We start from the raw sequence: 19,847 nt of genomic DNA, 5'->3' as shown, positions 1-19,847 counted from the left end.
ATAAAGTAGATTAGGCCTCGTTTGGTAATCGTGTGATTTTTTTGTTTTTTGTTTTTTAAAATTAAGCTTGTTTCATCCACATTTCTTACAATGATTTGCATCTTTCAAGTATAATGGTTGAATTCTTAACCAAATTCTAAAAACAAAAACAACTTTTTGAAAGCTATTTTTTTTTTTGTTTTTAAAATTTAGTTTGTTTTCTTAAAACCACGAGTGAAAATTAGATAATAAATAAAGAAATTTGGAGGTGAAAATAGTGTTGCTTAATTTTCAAACACAAAATGACTACCAGATAGAACCTTAGTGTTCAGTAAATTTCGAATTTAAAAATAATAAGTTGATAATAACGTTTGGTAAGTTTAAACTAGATTTTATGTGACTTAATTATATAGATAAAATTAAACATATTATACAATATATCTAAGTTGATAATCAATATATGAATTTCATAAATTAATTATCTATAATTAGTTTATATTTCTTTAAATGATATGATAAAAGTATAGAAAAGATCATTGTTATATAAAATTCAAAGATATATTATTTCAATTCAAGTATTTTAATATAAGTTCACCTTTAAAAAAAAATACGTGATTTAAATTGTAAAATATTTTATTTTATATAAATTATTTGTAGTTGTTAAAAATATATTGAAACACTCAAAATTCTATTGATATAAGATAAAAGAGACATGAAAAAGGGAAATATAAAAGTGTAAGATTTTAATTTTAAATAGTTAGATATAGAGTGTATATTTCTAGGAATACTAAAAGTAGTATGTAGGTGCTTTTTAAATGTACAACGCGATTGAAAATTAAATTTTAAAATTAAAAATAAATTATTTAATCAAACATACAAAAGCAGTTAAGATTTTTGTAGAATTGATTTTGACCCTCCAAAATCAATCCCGAACCTAAGTTAACTTGAGCTTTCAACCAAATTATCACTTGATCTTGAACTCCTTCCTAGTTGGATATGATCCAAATTCATAGTATATAATTTTGTCATCGATTAAAAACATTTGTTGAAAAAAAAATTTAAATATAAAAATATTGTGGTTTCGATTTTACAAAAATATTAATAAATTATTTATTTGAAAAATTATTAAAATAAACTAAAAATATTTAAACGTCATAAATAAATATTACACACTTTTAAAACGAGTTGAAAAAATTGATTTAAATTATATTCATATTAATGATATTTTATTATTTATTATTTATTATTTATTATTTTTTTAATAAATTTTTATACAAAAGAATGAAAATGTCGATTCAATAGAAATGTGTCTACATAAATTAAAGGAAAAAACTTAGGTACAATCCATCTATTATTTACCTACTTTTACATTCAACTACAAATTGTCACGTGATAATTATTTTNAATTATTTTTAATATATATATATATATTATATTATATTATATTATATTATAGAAGAAGGATAGTATAGAATACTCAAAATTTAATATTGGTATAGAAAGGGAAAAAAACAATATTAAATAAAAAAGAATATATGTCTATTTAATGAAGAGCGAGAAAAAAGAAAAGGAAAGGAGATTCGAGAAGTAGAAGTAAAGAGAGGGAGAGAGAGATGGAGTAAATTACGGTTAAGGGTCTCTCCATTTTGATTCAACTTTTCTTGCGCCTAATTTCCGATGCCCTAACGGAGGTCCGATTTACGGTCTCAATCTCGCCGGAGGCGGAGATAGGGGTTTTCCGATGATGGCTTCGAGTTTCAGAATCGTCTTCCTCCTCCTCCTCGTCGCCGCCATAGCCATCGCTTGCTTTACTCTCCCCATCCAAAAGGTCCGTTTGCTTTCTTAATTCTCATTTCAAGTCCTATGAGATTGACGAATTTTGGAAATTCATATTACTTTAACATAATATTTTTGTTTTCATTTTCCATGAAATCAAATTAATTTTGATAGAATTAAGCTTAAATTCATTAATAAAAGGTCTATAGCAACTAAAAAAAATATTTGAGCTTTTTTTTTTTAAAAAAAAATTATTTATTTACTTTTCTAGGAAGGAAATATTACACATTTCATTTTCATTAAAAGGAAAAAATATATTTTATTTTTATTTCTTAGATCAATAACAAGTGGAATAAGAGATTCTTAAGACATTTTGATTGAGATTATTTGCTTAACTAGTTTTATTATGATTATATAATTAAAGAATTGTGTTATTTGAGAAAATATTTCAAAATGACATGAAATTTTTCATTACTTGGTTTTTATATATATTAAAAAGAAAAAGAGAAAATCATTCTATTTTTAGTTTTATGCATAAAAAGATTTATAATTTGTCTTTGTCTATTTGTCTGACTCTGAAGTAACTTTTTATTTAATAGTACAAATTTTATGTTAAAAAATGCTTGCCCAAATCATAAACTTTCTTAAAATTTAATTGTTTAAATTTTAAAAAAATTACAAATATAAAGTTTTAATTATTTGTTTATATCTGTTTTAAAAAATATTTTTTGGGATTCAGACGTTTTTTTTTATAAAAAAATTAATTAATTGATTAGAATTATTATTACTTTTTAAAAAGTGGGTATAGGGACAACACCCTTATGAAAATATGTATTTGATTAAATGTCCTAAAGTTAAATTAACATTTCCTTACGAAATTATCCTCACTAAAATATGTGAATGAGAAACGAACCTCTAACCTCAAAATTGATAAAGACAAGTTTCATGTTAGTTGAGTTATGCTTATATTTAAACTCTCTTTAAATATCTTTTTATCATTTAATTTCTTTTACAAATTTATCTAAATGAAATAGTTTAGTGAGCTATTAAGAATGAAAGAGGACAATTTTGTTAACCAAGGAAGATTGTCCCCTTATTTTCTTAATTCAACACAATATTGACTTCTTAATCGAGAAAATATGCTTTAATAAGTTGATTTATGTTTAGATAGTCTTTTTCACTCTTGTAAATTTTTGGACCATTATTTTCATTATATAATTTAATAGAAAATTATAATGTTTTCAATTTTAAAAATGGTCTGAGACAATCCTAAAAGAAGTCCCAAATTGAGAGGACCAAAAAAAAAAGTATGTACTTTTTTAAAAAAAAAAATTAAAAAGAATTATGTTTTTTTGAAGTTGGTCTTCATTGTAATTTAAATGATAAAAATGAAGTTTTAAAGGAATGTGTATCTATGTATACATATAGATCCATCCTTTGATTCATTTTTTAGACAGGTAGGGATGTCCATTCAGAAAAATTAATTTTTTTTTTAATATTTAAAAAACATAACTATATAAATGATATTATAAAAAATTTAAAATGTGACAAAAAAAAAATTGTTTAGTTTAGTTTAGTTTATTATTTATTATTTTTTTATTTTATTTTTTTTTAAGTAACAAACATGTTTATCACACGAACTTTTTTATTCTTATTTTTATTTTTGAAGCTTGCCATGCAAACGGTTAATAATTCATTAAAAATAAATAATATTTGTTTGGGAAAAGATCAATATTGTAGCAATTTTTACTATAAAATTTTAATTTCGTCAAATTGCACCCGAAACTTCTGCTATAGTTATAATCTTAAACTTAAAAAAGTGTTAACAATTTTTTTTTTCCGGATAAGTACTAAAAGAAAAAAAAGGATTTAAGCATGAGTTATAAACATATGTATGACACAAAATCGATAGGATTTACGAAAAAACAAAAACGTGAGAGCGATTTTTTATTTTTATTTTTATATTTCATTAAGATAGTTATTCAATAGTTAATTAGTTACTTAATCCAAATTTAAATCTGTGCAAAATTTGATATTATATAACTTGTCAGTTTATGGAGTTCTTTTTATAAAGTACTTAGTGAGTTTAAATTTGTAAGTTTTAAATTAGTAAAAAAAATTAGCGAAGATGGTAACATTTTACAAAGTTTAAGAGTTGGGAGAGGCTGCTGGATTGGTCGTTCCTCTTCTCTTTTTAGTATCCTATTTTGGCTGTACACAAATTTCCCCAATTTCACTTTTCATTTTTTTCATTCTTCTTTTTGCATCAAACTCTATAAAGTATACTTTACACACATAAAATTTAGTGGGAGAAAGAAATCTTAAGAGGGAATAAACTTTATTTTTTCTCTAAATTATGTGCCTCAAAAGCTTTACTTATTTGTCATTTCACATACCAACAAGTGACATTGTTCTCTGCAGATTTTGAAGGACTTCTTGTTATGGGTTCATCAGGATCTTGGCATTTGGGGGCCAGTTGTGCTGTGAGTCAACTTTACCTATTTTTGGCATGTTTGGGAGTGATTTTGAAATTGTTATAATCATTTTTATTTTCTATCTCAAAACCAATTAGCAATGAAAGGAGTAACGAATATATTTTATAAAGAGTGTGAGACTTCCATTTTTTCAATGAGTGTTCCTCAACAATGTTCAAAATCGCCTGAACACATGCTTTTAATCCTTCAAAATTAATTTTGATGGTACAAAAAATTTTAAATTGTTTCAGAAGAATTAAGGACATGTATCAAATTGATTAAGTGAATTTTCAAGCATGCCCTTTTGAAATGAGCCTCTTCAGAGAAACATTGGTTTAAGCATCCTCACCTTAACCAATACAAGTCTTATCAGAAACACTATAAAGCATTTTCTGCTGTTAAATGCAGAGCTGTTGCATACATTCCATTGACAATCATGGCTGTTCCAGCCTCAATCCTGACAGTAAGCTTAAATCCTTTATGGTGGTTCATGAGCCTTAGTTACAGTTTCATAAGCCATCATTGAGTTTTATCTGCCTTTTCTCCAGCTTGGGGGTGGTTACTTGTTCGGGTTGCCCATTGGCATTGCTGCTGATTCTATTGGTGCAACTGCTGGAGCTGGGGCTGCATTTCTTCTTGGAAGAACTGTAAGTCCTTGGATTGTTTTCCTTTCAATGTATCTGCATTACACTGATAGCATCATTTTCTCTTGCTATCCCTTTGATCTTTTCCTAATCAATTTAAGTTTCTTACTATGCTGCGCAGATTGGTAAGTCATTTGTTACCTCCAAGTTAAAGGACTATCCGCAGTTTCGTTCAGTTGCAATTGCAATTCATAGATCTGGATTTAAGGTTTGTATGTGAATATAGCGTTTTCATTATTAAGTTAGCTGTTTATCTTGTACTTGAGCTTTTGGCTACTATAATTTGCATTACATGTTTTAAATTTTCACTTTTTTTTTTTCGCAGATCATTCTGTTACTTCGGCTTGTTCCCTTGCTTCCCTTCAACATAATGAATTATCTTTTGTCTGTGACTCCTATTTCACTAGGGAAGTACATGTTGGCTTCCTGGTTGGGAATGATGGTATGTTCCTCAGCTTTCTCCTTTTGAAAGATTGCATCCAAATGATACATTGAACAGTTCTTAGCATTTTAATTATAATAGCCATCTTATGTTATGTTATCTTAGGTCTAAATACTCCATGATTTTCCCCCACTTTTGATTTTTTGTTAATTGTTATCATGAAGTTCGTCACAAAGATTGATGAAATTTGTCAAAAAGGTGATTTGATAGTAAAAGAAGCCTATGGAAAGCCATTGATACTTGTTAGGTCAATCCACTGATAATTTTGTATAGCTCACTTTCTTTTTTTTTTTTTTTTTTTTTTTTTTTTGTTCAGCTATGTTAGTTCCGTTAATCGATATTTTAGTTTAATGATGTCTAAATGATTGTTTGGTTTGTAGCCAATTACAGTTGCATTAGTATACATTGGAACAACTCTTAAGGATCTATCTGATGTGACTCACGGCTGGAATGAATTTCCAAAGTCTGATTGGGTAAGTTAATTCAGGTTCCACAGTTGGCTAGAGATTAATAATCTCTAATTCTTAGGCATTTCCATGAATTGTTATAATATACTTGTTATAGTATGATGTAATTTTGCTCTTTTGTGAATTCAGGCATTTATCATGCTGGGTCTTTTCGTATCTGGTAAGTTTTACATGGCTCACATTTCTAGCACGCTACCCACATATAACGATATTTCCTTTGTCGATGAAGCCGACAATTAATGATCAAATTGGGTTCGTGCATGTGTTATCGTTTGATCCCTAAACAATAAATCTCCAAAGTCACCGTGATTTCTTGAGATTGAGGAGCTAGTGAGGATGAGGACGAGGATTTGGGATGTTCTAAGATATAGAAATGGAGAAGGCATCTCGACATTACCCTGTCTTATTTTAATCCCTATCTTTGTCACTCTTGTCACGCTAAATGAAATCTTGGAGAGGCGAGGTGTAAGCCTCAAATATTACTAAACATTATAGTAAAAAAAAAAAACGAATTGGCCACTTTTATATTTTTGAAGAATGAGGCAAATTAATGTTAATTTTCTCATTACACAAGGTGCAGGAATTTTAAACTTCAGTGTGTTTTCATAAAGGCATGAGCCTCTTAAGTTTCCTTTGAAACTCGTTTCAAGGTTTCAAGGCTAAAAGTTAGAGCCTTGCCTCAAGGCTGGCGCAGATTGTTACTTATGCCAACTTTCATAAACAAAGCCTTTTGACAACATGGAACTAAGAAAATGACTTCCAATTTTCCTTCTATATCTGTTCTATTCAGCTGGTAAAACATCAAATTGGAATAAACCTAGAACACTAACATTTATTCATCTTGCACAAGCTTTGCTTCCATGGAGCCTTGAAACCTTTTTCTTTGAATTGCAGTGGTTCTCATAATTTGCATTATGAGAGTTGCCAAGGCTGCTCTAGATAAAGCTTTGGCCGAAAATGAGGATTACGACGATATCACATCGGGTCAACTACCAGTTGTTGCTGATGTTCTTGTAGATTTCAAGCAGCCTTTGATACTCAAGATAGACCCAACTGAAGATAACCATGAAAAATGACAATGAAAGCTTATGGTTTGTAATCTCTCTGTACAGTTCCATAACTTAGGGACTTAGTTCCATAATCTGCTTTTAAGTAGAAGAAGAAGCCTGATTTCTTTTGATTGAGCAATGTATTATTAGAGTGGCTTAGCTTGTGTATTTTGATTGGGGATGAATATATATATAATAGCTTTTAGGCAGTCCCTTGAACTTTTCTGTATCATATTTCTAGGAAAGAACAAAAGGAAGATCTTGACAGATTTCATCTGCGATGGAAACGAAGAGTAAAGTAATCCAGATTGGTACAAGAATCACTCTGCTCGATTATTTATTATTATTATTTTAATTCATCTTGGGTTGTACTTATTATTTTACTGTCCACCTCAACCACATAGTTGAAAAACTCAAAAATACTTTGAACAATGTGGCAAACAGCCAACCTCATCATAGTTGAAAAAACTCAAAAATGTTTTAAAAGAGAAGAGTTTGTCACATGGCAAAATGTAGTTGGACCATTGAGCTGGTATGGTATACAAAAGAAATACGTACAATCTAAGATGCATGTAAAGTATTTCTCTTTAGTATAAAAATCAAGATGTGACACACGGTATGAGATCTTTTTGATATATAATTCATTATAGGTTAAATTACAAGTTTAGTCTTTAACTATTACATTTTTTTTTTTTTTTTTTTTTTTTTTTTTTTTTTTTTTAATGTCGAATAGGTCTCAAACTTTTAATTTTGGTTCTTGGACTTTAGAAAGTTACTAAAAGCATGCTTTCATTCATTTTTATTTCCATTAAGTTCTTGAATTTTCAAATTTATATCTAATAGGTCATTTACTTATTCTACATTTTTTAAAATACATGAAACTACTAGACAAAAAATTGAAAGTTTGGAATGTTAATACACATAACATTCCGTTTTAAATCTAACGTATCAACCACATTTTGAAGATTTTGAATATGTCATACATTTGTTTTTTCTCCCTTTTTGGAGTACAACAAGAGATGAGAGATCAAACCTTCGACTTTTAGGAAGGAAAGTTATGATAATTATCATTGAGTTAAGCTCATTTTGACATATGTCGTACATCTATTGGATACAAAACTGGAAATTTATAGCTTCACTAGATATCGTAAAATTCAAGAACCTATTAGGCACAAAATTAAAATTTACTTCATACTTTTTAAAGTTCATGAATGTTTTTTTATCGTAAACTTAAAAATTTAAAAACTAAACTTGTAATTGTAGAGAGACTCGTCAAGATGGTTGCAACGGTGAATAGAGATTCTAAACTGTTAGAAGTGGTGGACACAGACTTTGCAACCTTGCTTCTTGAGCTCTTGCTTCTGTGTCCACCAACTCCTATTGGGATCCCTTCAATTCCCAACTATGTGTTGAGTGCACTCAGTATAAAAGAAGAAAACACCATTTGGGTAACTTGATTTCACACATTATTTCTTTTGTTTTTATACTCTAAATCACATTCTTGATCTTTTGGAATATGTAGTCAACTATGTTTCAATTGAATCTAAAGTAGTTTAAAGTTTTAAAATTGATTTCTTTTGTAGTTTTGAAAGTGAGAATCTCAGCATCAATCTACCCACAATCTTCTCTAAGGTGATTGAAGGTTGTTGGGAAGAATGAACAGTGGAGTGAACTAAAAGAAAAAGATTTCATCATGAAAGGTGAAGCAACATCATATTTCAAAATGCAACCTTTCATCATGAAGCTTTGAATTCTTCCTTTTAGTGGTTACATACACCATTTCCTTTTTATCTTCCTTCCTCAACAACCCAATAGAATTTTAAGTTTCTTCACTTTCTTTTTATAAACTTTTATTCTTCCAATGCAATTTTTTTCATGCTGTTGAATTCAGTGGTCTTTGAGGACCCTACCAATTCCTTGATGGAAGGGGTTTATCCGATATTCCATTATAGTGAAATAATTAATAGAGTGCAAATTTCTTATCATACTCTCATTTCACCTTAACTCCAAAATTGCTTTATGGTCTTCTGATTCCTTGTACCCTTAATCACAGCCATCTGATGCCGCTTTTAATAGTTTCAGTTCATTTATAAGTAATACTAGTCTTCCACATTTGGGAGGGTGACAAAAACAGAACCAACTTTTCGAGTCAGGATGCCGGGGTTTGGCGTTTTCCCTCTTGGTAGCTGCTTCGATGGGTGCCGAGATCACGCTCAAGCGTCGGGATTTGGCACCCGAATATGGAACTTGAGTGACAGGCCGGTGGAGCTGCAGATAAGGGTGGGATCAATATTGAAAAGAGTGCATAATTTGAAGCCAGGATGCTCAAAGAGGTTAAAATGTAAGAGCATTTACAAAGCATACATGCCAGGAAGAAGTATGAAGAGCTTGCTTTATTACTATGATGAAGCTTGTCAACCTTATGTTTGGATACATGAAAGTGGAGGTGATTCCATGAGAATGGTGAAGCAGCAATACATCAGTCTTGAAGACTTAAGGGAGTTTTCTGAGATCAGAATCTTTAGGGATCATCAACGCGGCTGCGTATCGGTTCACAAGAAACCAAGGCCCGATTTTTGCTGATTCTTACATTCTTAAATATGTTTGCTTTCAACTTTGTAACTTCTATATATGAATGTTGTTCTTGTTTTTCCAAGTCTACAATGTCTACTTGTCTTTCCATGTTTTCTTTTTTCTTTGGAATTGAACAAAATCAGATGACATTGTTTTTTTCTGCTTTAAACACTCAGAATTCTCTTGCTGTCTTCCCATTATTTCTGGTTTTGTTTCTTTGCTTCGCCTTTTATCAATCAGACCATTTGTATTCGTAGTTTTCTTGATTTCTCGAACGAATGAACGAACAAACGAACTTTAAGTGCGATTAGTAATGATTTCAAATCTCTTTCCTTTAAAACGATACTTTTTAAGATTATTTATTTGGTAAAATATTAGAAATGCAGTTGTCCCACGTTGAAAAACTTCAAAGAAGTGATGGACTTCAAACGTTATAAAATGTGCCTATGTTTTTTGTTTCACGTAATCTCAATTAGAAACACTTTAAGCTTAAGTGTTAACTCAAGTTAAATTTCCTCTTGTATTATCTAGTTTGAGAGTGAAATTTAAGGATGTGAGTGATACAAAAGCTTTGAATAGTACTCTTGTAATTCGGTTGCCTTTTCACGTAGTAAACTTTTTTTTTTGTCCATGATTTTTTCTCCAATTTGGAGTTTTTTCAATTTAATTTCTTGTGTTTTCAATTTTATTGCTTTTTTTTTTTTTTTAATTTCTCAATTATTTTATGTTTATTCTTGTATTAGTAGTGAGATGTTTTTTTTCCAACCGTTATTGTATTACATATCGAGTCAGAATTCAATCGTAGGACCATTTAGAGAAAGTAGAAGAATAAAATTGTGTATGAGTAAAGGGCACATGACTAGTGGTTGCTTGCAAGCAAGCCAAGTATATTAAGGTCAAAGAAAGTGCTTTAGCCAATAGTTAAATCTTCAATGAAAAAGCACTAAAGAAAAGCAAAGCTTTTAGAAAAGTTTGAGTTTGTAGTTTCTTTATGGGGTAAATTCTTCTACAAGTTCAAAAAATCCGGAGACTTAACTTCAACAATTATACAAAAGCAACTTTGACATGGGCTTTCTTAAAGTTAACAAGTTCTAGTTGTTGATCAATAATATCAAAAATTGTTTCATGACAAATTATCAACGAATATTTCGAGTTAAATGGAAGAATGAAACATGGATTGAGTTTTTATTGTAAGGCACTCAGTAGAAAAAATTATAAGTTCTTTTTCTATCAAATTAACCTAATTTATTAGGGGTAAATTCATCGAGATCCATGGTCAAGAAGCCTTGACCTAAGAAAGATCACATAGTCATTCAATTATGGTCAAGTGAAGGTGAAGATTTGACTATCTAAAGTGGAATACTGGATACACGTGTCTCTCCTCTCCTTAATTATTTTCAACTTAACTTATTTTACAGTTTTGATACGATGGATATTTGACTTTCTAAAGGGGTGCATTGGACCGCAAACAGGTACAAACTAAGTCAAGGCACATATCTTTCATCTCCTTAACTTTGGTAAATAATTGTATGGTTCTAACCTACTCTAACCTCTACATCTTGTCAGATAAGCATTAACTTAAGCATGAAAACATATTTGACCGTAACACCATATCAGTGTGGGATCTTGTCTTCCAAGTCCCTTCTTCCTCAAAATGAATGAAAGAAATGTACCTACTTAACTAGATTTTTGCACCAACATGACTTGTTATCATAGAAACATGTGGTGGGCTTTAATCAAGTAAACCACTGCTCAACTAAAAAGTTTAACTATAGTGATTTTTTTTAACATAAAGTTTGCTCTAAATTTAATTTTATCTTAATACCTAACAAGATATGCACAATGACAAAACGTTTAAATATAATATGAATAAATTGAAAAGAAAAAGTTTAAATATAAGGTCTAAAAATTCTATCGATGAATTCTATCGTGCTAGTTTTATAAATTCAAGTACTTGCATTCTTAGAGTTAAGAGATCGAAAGTTCAAAATCTTTTAAAAAACAAAGAAAAGAAAAGAAAAAATTTTGTGCATTGGAATATATATTTTTATTATAAATATGTTAAATTAGGTGTAATGTAGATGTCCATTATCAGTGTCAATTGGCCGATGTGTTACTTATCCATTACCTTATACATTATCCATGTGTCAAGATTACATATTACACATATTGGTGATCAATCTAAAAAGATTGGAGAAAGTGGAGAAATCATTTTTTTTTATTTTATTTACTTTTTGTTATTTATTTATTTATTTTATATATTATATTATATTTTCTCTATATTCATGTTCTTGTTGTGCGTCGTTATGCTCCTCAAATTCACAAGATGCTATTAGCACGAGCTTCTATTGTTTTCCTCGCTAAAGATAGGTCCTAAAGGTATGTCGGTTTTTTCCTCTTCATAATAATTAATAAATTTAACGTTATTTTGCATATTTAATATTTATTAAATTTATAATATAAATACAATATGTTATGGTAGTGTTACCACGACAAATCTTACAAAATTAGAATTTTCCACCGTTGATATTAATGACATCAATTATTTGTCATGGGTACTTGATGATAAAATCCACCTAGATACTATGAATCTTGGAGAGATTATTAAAGAAAAAAATACGACATCCAGTCACGACAAAAGAAAAACTATGATTTTCCTTCGTCATCATCTCCACGAGGGATTGAAAATGAAGTATCTTACAATAAAAGATCCTCGTATCTCGTGGAAAAAAATTGAAAGAGATGAATGATCATAAAAAAACAGTTATTCTTCCTAAAGCTTGTTATGAGTGGATGCACTTGAGGCTACAAGATTTCAAATCAGCAAGTGATTACAACTCCGCATGGTTTAAAATCAGTTCGAAACTATTGTTATGCAGAGAGGAAATTACTGATGCTAATATGTTAAAGAACACATTTTCTATATTTCATGTCTTGAATATGCTCTTGCAACAACAATATCAAGAGAAAGGTTTTAAACAATATTTTGAACTAATTTTATGTCTTTTTGTGGCTAAAAAAAATAACGAGTTATTAATGAAAAATCATGAATCTTGACCAACTGGGATGACACCATTCCATGAAGTGGATGCTATGAATTTTAATAATAATCATGGTTGAGATCGTGATCGTGGTCGTGGTCGAGGTCATGACCGTGGCAAATGAAGAAATAATTATTATTTTCATGGTGGTCGTTTTAATCATTCAAATTTCAAAAGAACCATAAAAATGATGATAAAAAAGAAAAAGCTCCACAAGATAAGAGTTCAAAAAGTGTTAAAAATAAAGACTTCCGACATGGAATGACTGGTCATTGATCACGTACCTGTTGTACATCAAAACACTTAGTTAATCTCTATCAAGCATCCTTGAAGCAAAAAGAGAAAAATGTGGAAGCAAATTTTGCATATCAGGAAAATGATATATTTGACCTATCCCATAGGACAAATTTTGATGTGACGAACTTCTTTGAATCTCCTGAAGAGAAAATCGACAGAACTGATAGAACATCAAATGTTTCCTTTGACTTTGAAAATATCTAAACTTAATGTTGCTTTTTTTATTCATCTCTACGTTTTTTTTCCTCTTAGTAGATGTTAACCTTTATATATTCCAAATGTTGTTTTTCTTATTGTAATTATTTTCTTTTAATGAAGAAACCTAGATCATTTTCATATGTTAGGTGACTAAAAAAATGGGTGAAGAAGATCTATGTTTGGCAGACAGAAATTACACATACAATACTTTACAAGTAAAAAATATTTTTTCAAACTAACAATGCTAGCAGCAAAAGTCAATACAATATCAGATTCTGCAAAGCTTTGGAAAAACAAATATTATTTGCCTAGAGGAACAAAATTTACAATTGACAATGCATTATTCTCTAGTCAATAAAAAAGAAATCTACTTATATATACGTTGCAGTGGTTATCATATTGAGACTAATAGAGAGAATAATATGGAGTATCTTTATATCATATCTATTGTCTTATATGAAAAACGAATACTGAAAGGGTTGCTTGATGGAATGTACAACCATGCAACGGAAGCAATCAGAATCAATAAGCACCCTAATTATATTTAATTTGAGTTCTAAAAGCATGCATGAATAGAATTTCATGAGAATAGTTTCAAAACTTATACTTTTAATGAAATATCTCAAATCTAAACTGCTCTCGACGAATTTGACCTTCAAATCAACAGTAGACCACCAAAAGTGTCTTCTCCACTAATCTTGAATTTGAGTGGTGGAACTCAATCTTGAAGTCAACTAAGTATGAGATTGAGAGAGTTTTTTAAGAGAAAGAAATTTTCTGTAGAATTTTATTAAATTACAACAACCTCCCCCTTCCATCTGAAATATTGAAAGTTTTGTGAATCAAATGCATGCAACCACTTCATCTCTCAGCCATTGCCACTTCAAATGACACTCAAATGAAGAGTTAAGTGTTGTTATGGAGAAGAAACCACCTCATCATCCCATGAATTGGATGTTTCCACTAAGTTCAAATTAATTTTCATTTTCTTTTGATTTAATGTAAACAATTAATTAAATATAAAATTCAATTTCTAAAATTGAATTTGAAAAAATGAAAAACAATTTGATTTTAATTAATCAAACAAATTTAATTAATTTAATTAAATAATAATGTAATATCAAATATTAAATTAACTAAATACCTAATATGAATCTAATTCATGTAATCAATATTTAAATCAATATCTAAATATTTTAAATTCTCCAATTTTTTTTAATTTTAACAAAATTAAACGTTAATTATATCGAATATAATTATCAAAACCCTAATTTGAATTTGAACATTTCAAATTCAAAACCTAGTTTGCTATTTGAACACTTCAAATCGAAAACCCTAAATTCAATTTGAATATTTTAAATTGAAAGTACTTAAATTCAATTTGAACATTTCGAATTGAAAATCTTAATTTTGATTTTGAACATTTCAAAACCACTAAATTCACTAATTCAAGATGTTAATGTTTTACGAGCTAGTAGAGAGGGATCTTATGGACCTACAGATCATGAGCTCTAACGATTTGAGATTAATTTGTTAAACTCTTTAGACCGAATTTATCAATATTCGTTAACTACCGAGTCATACCACTATAGCTTGATAGTTCCACTCTCCTCACTGTAGATATATTGTTCATTGCTATCATGATTCGCTCTAGGAGTGTATTGTATAAAATAAATTGGAAGAATAAGTTCTAAGTATAAGTGATGCGTTGATGCTTTGATGTGTTTAAGTATTTGTAATGCGTTAGTGCGTTAGAGAGATGCAACAGAACGCAGAACACTCATTCTAATGACGTTCAAGTTTTCTTAAACCAGACCCAAGTATAAATCTAATTTAGGTTCCTGGCAAGTCCAGGGTCGAACTTAGGGATTCAGTTAAAGAAACGCAGACCTTGCATTGTATCTATTGTAGGGGTATTCCTAAATATATGAAGAGAAATATGTTATTTACACTAAAGTGTTGTGCCTGTGCAAGACAAAGAGTTGAGTAGTGAGTGATGGATCATGCGAGAATGGAGTTTAATGTAAGTGGTATGCGTTGGTCTAAGATGAGTGTACACAAACCAGAATGTGATGTGGATGAGATGGGATGATTTGCTTATCTTTTGTTTATGCGTTAGACTTTATTCAACACTTCTCAATGTAAATAACATACAAAACCTATCTCTAGGATGCATGCGTCTAACACAGAATGCAATAAATACCAGTAAGTCTATCTCTAACTATACTAGGCGTCCTACTTGATGCAGCTTAGTTATTCTCTCGAATAATCTAAGTTAAAGATGCTTTTACCAAGTGATCAAGTCGGCTTAAGCGTTTGAAATGAAGTTTTGCATAAAGTATAAATGCATTCAACATAAACAAGAAATAAACAATGAAAAAATGTGATGGATCAAATATATGAATTTTATAAAGAAGCAAATTGTCTTTACAAAAGCAATATTCAATCAAATGCAATGAAAGTGATAAATAAGATGAAAGGAACTAAGTCAAGCCACAGAGTACAATCTTTTGTATCTCTTTGGCTCAATTCTATTGTGTACAATCACTTGTATAGGAGTTGGACGAAGTATCTTTCTCAAGCTTGGCTTCCTCCGCTCCCTGACCGGCGGTGGTGGTGGTTTTCAACCTTTCTGATCGTCTTGGCACCATAACACAGCTTAAACTACGACTACGCTAATTATAGAGAGTGAGAGTCTTGATAATTTCTATGTGCTCCGAATAATTTGAACTCTGGAAGGACTTCATCTATTTATAGGCGTTGGTCATGTCCACTTGGTGAATGGGCAACATTAAAGTCCATGTCCTGATCAGCCGCCTGACTTTCGGAAGCTTTTCAGACGACGCCTGCTGCTTGTGCCCATACTTGCAAGTGGTAATGTGACACAATCAGCCTGGGTCAATGAATCTTCTCTGCGTTGAATTCCTTCAGATGCATGGCCCATGCGTTAGAGCTTTCCCTGCGGCACTTCTCTAATGCGTTAGTATTAATCCTCATGTTGAAATCTTGCAATACAATGCGTTAGTGTCGCGATATTTAGTAATAAAACTGCTTTTGCATCAGTTTGCTAATGTTTGAATAAATCCATGCGTTTCTTCTAAAAATGAGGAGAATTTATCATAAAAAACCTTAGTTGTTCCAACTTAAGAGCAAAAATAACTTGTATTTCTACAAGTTATCACCACCCCCAAATTTGAACAATGTTTGTCTTCAAGCATTCCAAAATAATTCTTTGTTATCTCCTTTGTCTTAGGTGTGTAGAGTTCACCTCTCATCATATTCAGTCATAAGTTTGAGACAAGAGTTTGGAAAATGTAACTCAGATTGACTCTTTTCTAAAAGGACTAATGTTCAGTTTCAGATGCAACAGGCCTTTTATCAACAATCCTTTCGTTTCTCAAAACATTCTAGTTTTTTTCTAAACTAGCAATGCGTTAGATGCTTTTTTTAAGGTAAATGCCAGATAAAAAGAAAAAAAAATTATGAATTCATTTATCCATGCGTTGTTCTAGGTATCCCACTTTCGTTTTGGTTTACCCCCACGGGTGTCATGCGAGCATCCAACTACGGGTGAGAACCCTTCACAACTAAACTCATATCTAATATTCATGCGTTTCAAGATATAATTTCTTCAGAATAGATAGAGGAGTTCTATGGGACGTGTTGGTCTAGGAGACTTAACTTCGTTTTGGCTTGCCCCCATGGGTGTCATGCGAACATTCAACTACGGCTAAGTGCCTGTTCCAACTTAACTCATGTCATTTTGAGATTTTTCTTTTAAAGTAATGACAGAGGAGTTGCATTTAACATTTTTCTTATTTTATTCCCTTTCTTTGTTATGTACTCGTTTGATGCGTCTTAACTTGGATTTCCCTCATCTCCAAATTTGGAGATGACCTAGACTCATCCCAAATTTGGAGACGAGCTAAATCCTCATTGCTAAAAGAGAAACAAAATTTCAAAAAGGCTTTGAGAGTCCGAAAGGAGTTTAAGACTTAAAACTTGCACGTGTTAGAAAGAAAACATAGTCTTTTTAGAGAAGTTCAGGCTTTGTTTATTTTTCTAACGCCTACTTTATACTTATAGATTTCATATAGTTGATATCATTGAGGTCAAGCAAAGCACAGGACTTAGAAAATATCTAAAGAACAAAAATAAAGTATGCTAAGATCAAATGTAAGGAACAAAATGATAGAAACTTCTTATTCATTTTCATAGATTCACATAAAACAAACAAACAAGTCAAGCAAATACAAAAGAACATCAACTAAATCAAAATGCAAAATAACCCAACACCCCAAAACTCTATTGTGTTGGCGCGTCATCTCTGCGTTCTTCTCCAGGGTCTTCATCTATAAAGCGCAAAGGGTTTCTAAGATGGGCAGGCAATGGAGGCAGAGTAAACATCCCAACCAAGACCTGATTGATGTATTGCGTTGTATAAACGAATTGGTCTTGCATTCTTTGTGTTTGCTACCTTAGGTAATCTCTTAGAACCCGATTCTATTTCTGAAGACCTTCGATGGACGCGGCCAATGGTCTGAGCTGATCACTGATGAAAGTTTTCAACTCTTCTAAGTCAGCATTGCGTTGAGGTGGTGTTGGTTCTTCATTTCTTCCAACTGGGTCTTCAAAATTTGGTGTGTTGCTTGATCCTAACCCAGTTGGTTCATAGATGGTTGAAAGAGGCACAAAATTGGGAATTGACCTTGGTGGGGGCAAAGGAAGGGAATAAGGGATGTCTTGATCTATCTGAGTAGGCTCTTGATGCGTTTGATCAAGACTCCCTTCTGGTAGGGCCATTGGTGAGTCATGGAGAGTAAGGTTGAGGATTGGCTGCGCTTCCTCACCCGTAAGATCAAGCTCTGCTTCATATTCTTCATGCTCTGAAGCTTCATCGCTGTGTTCAACAATCTGGACGTGTCTTTTTTTGGGGGCGCGTTTGGATGATTGAGATTTGGTTGCCACTTCTTTGGTAGGTAAGGCAGGTTGATGCGGCGAACTGCGAAGTAAACGCCTTACTAACTTTATATCTATCAAACCATCGATCTCTTCATGATCATCCCTTAGAGGGATGCCCCTGCGTTCACATAATGCACAGATCAGCCAAGAGAAGTAGTGTTGCCCTCGTGGTTTAGTCTTGATGGCCTTGATTTGATCCCTTATAATTCTTCCAATGTCTAAAGGGATGCACTGCATGACGCAATAGGTAGCCAAAACGCGTTCCTTTGACAGTGTTTCATCATGCGTTGTAGGCATGATGCTCATTTTGATCAGATAGTACCATAGGTTCGCGTCTGGGGTTAAGTTCCTGGAAGCTAGCATCTTTGCTCCGTTTCTAGATGTTTGCCACTTGCTTCCAGGTTTGGCTACCGTTCTTAACGTATCTTCCAGTTGGTTTGGTGTTGGTTGTTCCAAGATGCGATTACCTTCCGCGTCTGGATTACTATCAATGTTGAACACTTCGTTGATCTTGTCGGCTGAGAAGCGCACTAATACCCCATCAACGAAGGCTATGTCCTTTTCCATGTCAAACTCGTTGGTGTAGAACATGCGGACAAGGTTGGGCAAATACGTGTGTGCCCAACGCAGAACTAACTCCACCCCAATGCATTTAATGTTTCTATTATGTATATTGGCAGTGGGTGGCACTCGGGAAAGAAGCCCTTTTCTACAAGTATATCACTGAATTGACGCTTTCTTCCCGAGGTATTCTTAGGTAACGCGTCGGTTACCTTGCGTTTTCCTGCCGCGTGTTCTTTGGCTTCTCTTGCTAGCTCTCTCAATTCATTATCCAATTTCCTTTGGAGAGCTGTCTTCTTTCGCCCTTGCCTCGCGGGCTGGTAGTCTTCCAAGTCCTTCTCTAGTGCATCGTGCCTTGAGCAACTCCCATGCGTTGCATCCTTAGGACCGGATGTTGATTGCTCATCTTCTTCTTCTAATATTAATTTCCTTTTCCTTTTCACTCTCTTTGATTTTAAGGGCTCTTCATTCGCGTCGGATTGGCGTGATTGAGACGTGTCTGGGCCAATTCTTTTTTCTTCTTCTCTATCTTCTTCTTCTAATTCCTCTTTAAGCATCATAGCGTACCGTTTCACTTCGTCAATTTCAAGTGATATGTTAGGTGGGTCTGAACGCATCACTTGGTCTTCCTCTTGGCTTTGATTGAGACTCGCCAAAATAGCACCAAAAACTTCCTGTCGTCCAGTTGAGCCAATTCCGCCAACTCTTCAGGGTTGCACTCTGACGCAGGACTGTCAGAAGGGGGTCTGGGTGGAGTAAGTGGAGGGGTGCCTGATGGAGTATGAGGCGACCTAGGGGAGGATATGAGTATGGGTGAACGCGGCGATTGGCTTGACGCGTCTGAGTCGACTGGGTAGATGGTTGCTAAGGGTTGGATAGAAAGTGGAATGGACGCACGACTGGAGATGTGGAAGGTTTCAACCTAGACAACCACTGGGAAGAAGAAGTGGCTTCGCCGTGCATGGGTTTGATTTGGACAGGGGCTTTGGAGGTTTTTCTAGGGCTCGGGGGAGGTGAAATCGAAACAGACGAGGAAGAGTAGGAACTTACCGGTGAGTCCTTCTCGAAGCTCATGGTTTGGTTCTGGCTATCTGATGCAGACGACATTATGGCCGGAGAGGAGTTTGAGTAGATCGGCGATGAGGGGAAACGGAGAGGCTAGGGTTTTCCTTTTTTTTTTCTTTTGTTTTAGAGAGCTCGAGAGGGAAATGAGGAAGAAGAAAGAAAATGAAGCGTTCGATCTTTTTATAGGCTGAGAGAGAGTTAGTGGGCTAACATCAGGCGGCGCCTGACGTCCGTAATAAATGTAAAGCTGAAGGGACGTCTTGGGTTTCCAAGCACTCGAGTGCTTTTATATTCTTGAGACGCGTCCCTTCAACTGGA

The 19,847-nt window shown here is 32.4% G+C and overlaps 2 protein-coding genes across 2 annotated transcripts; both read left to right on the top strand.

The window, feature by feature from the left end:
* Positions 1-1,529: 1,529 nt before the first annotated feature.
* Positions 1,530-7,148, top strand: LOC120073683 (TVP38/TMEM64 family membrane protein slr0305). Its single transcript, XM_039026506.1, has 9 exons — positions 1,530-1,807; positions 4,177-4,238; positions 4,638-4,692; positions 4,778-4,876; positions 4,995-5,081; positions 5,199-5,315; positions 5,696-5,788; positions 5,912-5,942; positions 6,677-7,148. Exons 1-9 carry the CDS (start codon positions 1,721-1,723, stop codon positions 6,856-6,858), a joined length of 813 nt encoding a protein of 270 aa, XP_038882434.1. The 5' UTR covers positions 1,530-1,720; the 3' UTR covers positions 6,859-7,148.
* Positions 7,149-8,631: 1,483 nt separating this feature from the next.
* Positions 8,632-9,574, top strand: LOC120067683. Its single transcript, XM_039019221.1, has one exon. It carries the CDS (start codon positions 8,986-8,988, stop codon positions 9,412-9,414), a length of 429 nt encoding a protein of 142 aa, XP_038875149.1. The 5' UTR covers positions 8,632-8,985; the 3' UTR covers positions 9,415-9,574.
* The last annotated feature ends 10,273 nt before the right edge of the window (positions 9,575-19,847 follow it).

Source organism: Benincasa hispida, chromosome 1, assembly GCF_009727055.1.
Source record: "Benincasa hispida cultivar B227 chromosome 1, ASM972705v1, whole genome shotgun sequence".
Lineage (NCBI taxonomy): Eukaryota > Viridiplantae > Streptophyta > Magnoliopsida > Cucurbitales > Cucurbitaceae > Benincasa > Benincasa hispida.
This window is presented reverse-complemented; position numbering and strand designations above follow the sequence as displayed.

Excerpts from the sequence above, each read along its gene's own strand:
- LOC120067683 (XM_039019221.1), top strand. The coding sequence starts at position 8,986 with ATGCCGGGGTTTGGCGTTTTCCCTCTTGGTAGCTGCTTCGATGGGTGC.
- LOC120073683 (XM_039026506.1), top strand. The coding sequence starts at position 1,721 with ATGATGGCTTCGAGTTTCAGAATCGTCTTCCTCCTCCTCCTCGTCGCC. Across the intron at positions 1,808-4,176 it reads TTACTCTCCCCATCCAAAAG|ATTTTGAAGGACTTCTTGTT; the intron begins GTCCGTTTGCTT and ends TGTTCTCTGCAG. Across the intron at positions 5,316-5,695 it reads CTTCCTGGTTGGGAATGATG|CCAATTACAGTTGCATTAGT; the intron begins GTATGTTCCTCA and ends TTTGGTTTGTAG.